The sequence below is a fragment of the Epinephelus moara genome, chromosome 13 (assembly GCF_006386435.1).
Source record: "Epinephelus moara isolate mb chromosome 13, YSFRI_EMoa_1.0, whole genome shotgun sequence".
Lineage (NCBI taxonomy): Eukaryota > Metazoa > Chordata > Actinopteri > Perciformes > Serranidae > Epinephelus > Epinephelus moara.
The window spans coordinates 37291820-37295104 of record NC_065518.1 but is presented as its reverse complement, the minus strand read 5'-3'; the positions used below and the strand labels follow the sequence as shown (position 1 = coordinate 37295104).

General features: G+C 39.8%; 1 protein-coding gene across 1 annotated transcript in view; it reads left to right on the top strand.

The window, feature by feature from the left end:
• Nucleotides 1–3285, top strand: part of dhrs7cb (dehydrogenase/reductase (SDR family) member 7Cb) — a 95819-nt gene that overhangs the window by 59170 nt on the left and 33364 nt on the right. Inside the window, exons 4-5 of the mRNA XM_050060309.1 lie at nucleotides 1892–2102; nucleotides 2222–2314. Of these exons, the coding sequence (XP_049916266.1) occupies nucleotides 1892–2102; nucleotides 2222–2314 (304 nt within the window). The remainder of the gene's footprint in view (nucleotides 1–1891; nucleotides 2103–2221; nucleotides 2315–3285) is intronic.

The window sequence follows — 3285 nt, the reverse complement described above, 5'->3', positions numbered from 1 at the left end:
ACTGTTTGTTGACTTCAGCTCCGCCTTTAACACAGTGCAGCCACACATCCTTCTTAGTAAACTTCAACAGATGTCTGTTAACCCTTATATCATCAGATGGTATCACTCTTTTTTAACCAATAGGACCCAACAGGTCAGAGTGAACCAGACAACATCCCAGTCAAGAACAATTAATACAGGAGTTCCTCAAGGGTGTGTGAGTTCTCCCCCTTTATTTACGGTATACACAAATGACTGTATCAGCAGTCACCCTAGTGTTTCTTTCATTAAATTTTCAGATGACACTGCCATCCTGTGTCTACTGGATACAGAAATAAACACCTCTGTGTACAAGCAGGAGGTAAACAACTTTGTACAGTGGTGTGAGGACCACCACCTCACTGTTAACACAAAAAAAACAGAAGAAATGGTCTTTGACCCTGGTCATGTGGGGGACCATACTCCATTACTCATTCATAATGTCAATATTGCTCAGGTTGATTCATACAAATATTTGGGTGTGCATATTGACAGCAGTTTGTCCTGGAATGTCCATGTGAACAGTGTGTGTACTAGGATCCAGCAGCGACTTCACTTTCTACATAGGCTTAGGGTGTTTGGTGTCCAACAGAAGGTGATGTTGCTTTTCTATCGTGCTGTGATTGAGAGTATATTTCGCTATGCAATTTCTGTTTGGTTTGGAAATTTAACTGTGAAATTAAAGTCCCAAATCAACAGACTAGCTCTCAGTGCACTGAAAGTGATGGGGGTGAGGGAGCACCCCACAATCCAAGCAATATTTGAAGACATTGTACTCAGACAAGCCAGGAAAATAATTGAGGACCCCTCTCGTGTTAAATTCAGAATACGAACTGTTACCCTCTGGCAGACGTTACAGAATCCCAGTAAAAAATGAAAAAAAGGTTTTTGAACAGGTATAAATTCTCATTCATTCCACTATCCATTACCCTGTTGAACACAGGCCGGTAATGTATGTATGAATCTATGTATGTATTCACTTAGGTAGGCACTTTATGATTGTATGTCTGTATGGAGTATGTGGGTATGGACTTTAGGTATGCACTTTACGACCGCACTTTATGTCTTTATGTTTGCACTGTCAGCACTTGTGTTTCTTGTTTATGTTATGTGTTATGTCCTAGGTAGCAGCCTGTGTATGTCCAACACAAATTTCCTTCGGGACTAAATAAATGAATCTTGAATCTTGAATCTCTCTTTTATTGAAATATTAAGCAGCTACTGAGATGTTATTTCATGTGCTTGTTAAAAAGGTAAAGTTGTCATGACCCAAGTCTTGCTTAGTCCTAGATGTAATGTTCATTGTCAGTTTGCACTTTACTACATTAAGGGTTATATTTAATGCTGGAAGAGGTTAATCTGGGAAATCCAAACAGGTTTAATTCCACACAGATAATAATATTGTATATCCACACAACAAACCAAGAGATTCTGCACAAAGTCAAGGCAATTTAGGCAATGAAATAATCAAGAATATGAAATAATTATTTTTGTTTTGTTGTTGTTCAAGAGGTAGTTTGATATTTTTTTGGGAAATAATGATCAGAGCTAGATGAGATGATCAGTACCACTCTTTTGTTTGTATGTTAAAGATGTAGCTAGCCAGCAAGAGGGCAGCTTGACTAGATGGTACCTCATGCATTTGGGAGTTTGATGCATTGCTCAAAAGCACCCTGGTAGCATAAACATCAGTGGCGAGACAGGCGGCAACCTGGCATCTCCTCAGCCACCAATTTACACTCTGTAGTTGGTCCATACAGGGACTTGAACCCTCTGGCTCTTAAGCCTTGTCCCAACAGACTCCACTACTGCAACCCAGTATGAACATGAACATATTAGCGTACTGAAGTAATACAATCCTGTGTCTCCCTAGACCTTTGCCCCGAAGCTGGTGATCCTGGACTTCAGCGATTTGGATAGCATGGAGGATGTCGTGGCTGAGGTAGTGGAGTGTTACAGATGTGTGGATGTGTTGATCTGCAACAGCAGCATGAAGCTGAAAGCCCCGGTGCAGAGTGTCTCCCTGGAACTGGACAGAAACATCATGGACATTAACTACTTTGGCCCCAGCACTTTGGTCAAAGGTGGGCTGGACATTGCTGAGAAAATCATCACCAAATAGGCTACCACTACTATTTCTATGATGTTGGTTTTTAGTGATTTTTTTTCATCTGAATGCTAATACGTTCACATAATGTGGCAGGTATTCTTCCAACAATGATGTCAAGAAGATCGGGACACATTGTTTTGGTCAACAGCATCCAGGGAAGACTGGCTATCCCATTCAGAAGTTCATGTGAGTTGCTCATAAAAGTCTCTATGAGCTTTTCTCAACCATTTTAAAGGGTTCCCTCACCAAAATCCCTAAAAAGATATTAATGCACTTTCCCCTTATGGTAACATTAGACATAGATACAATTGCCAAAAACTGTAGTCAAGTACATAGAAATAAAATTCTACCAACTTACTGAGATTTTAAAAATATACATGTGTATTTCAGGGGTGAGTATTAAGTATGGAGCTTTTTTCCTATCTTTATTCAAGTGGTATATCAATTTGAAAGCATTATTTATTGATTTCTTGTTCAGATTTTGTAATATTGTCCCTCAGAACCCTGCCCTCGCACTCAAATAGCCTCTGCTTGCGCTTAGATCTACTCTGTGCAAGCAACATTGTGTCTGAGTGCGAGCACACAGTTTGAGCAGAAACAGATTTCCTGCTCCAGCTTCAGCTCTTCTCCTTGCGCTCAAGCTGCTTCTGTGCGCTCTGGAATTTCTGCTCTCAGATTTCTGCCTTGCGATTGGATTTTTTTGTGTAACAACCCTGTCAAAATCCCCCAACCAACAGAACGCCAGGTTTATTGTTGACCAATGAAATGATCCCTGCCTCCTTGCTGGCATGCTTGCCTTAGTTTTAGAGCGTCCCGTCTGGGCAGGTACTCTTTAGCCAGGTTCACTCCACTCCAGGGCTTTATTAAATGTTCTTCCCTTGCTTTCTTTATGACTTTTGGAATAAAGGGACTGTTAATTTACACACGTGCGCCGTATTTTTTTTACTAAAATAGCAGCATAGAATATACATATATACACATATATATATATACACATACATATATATACAGTGGTGTGAAAAAGTGTTTGCCCCCTTCCTGATTTCTTACTTTTTTGCATGTTTTCCACACTTAAATGTTTCAAATCATCAAACAAATTTAAACATTAGTCAAAGATAACACAAGTAAACACAAAATGCAGTTTTTAAATGAAGGGT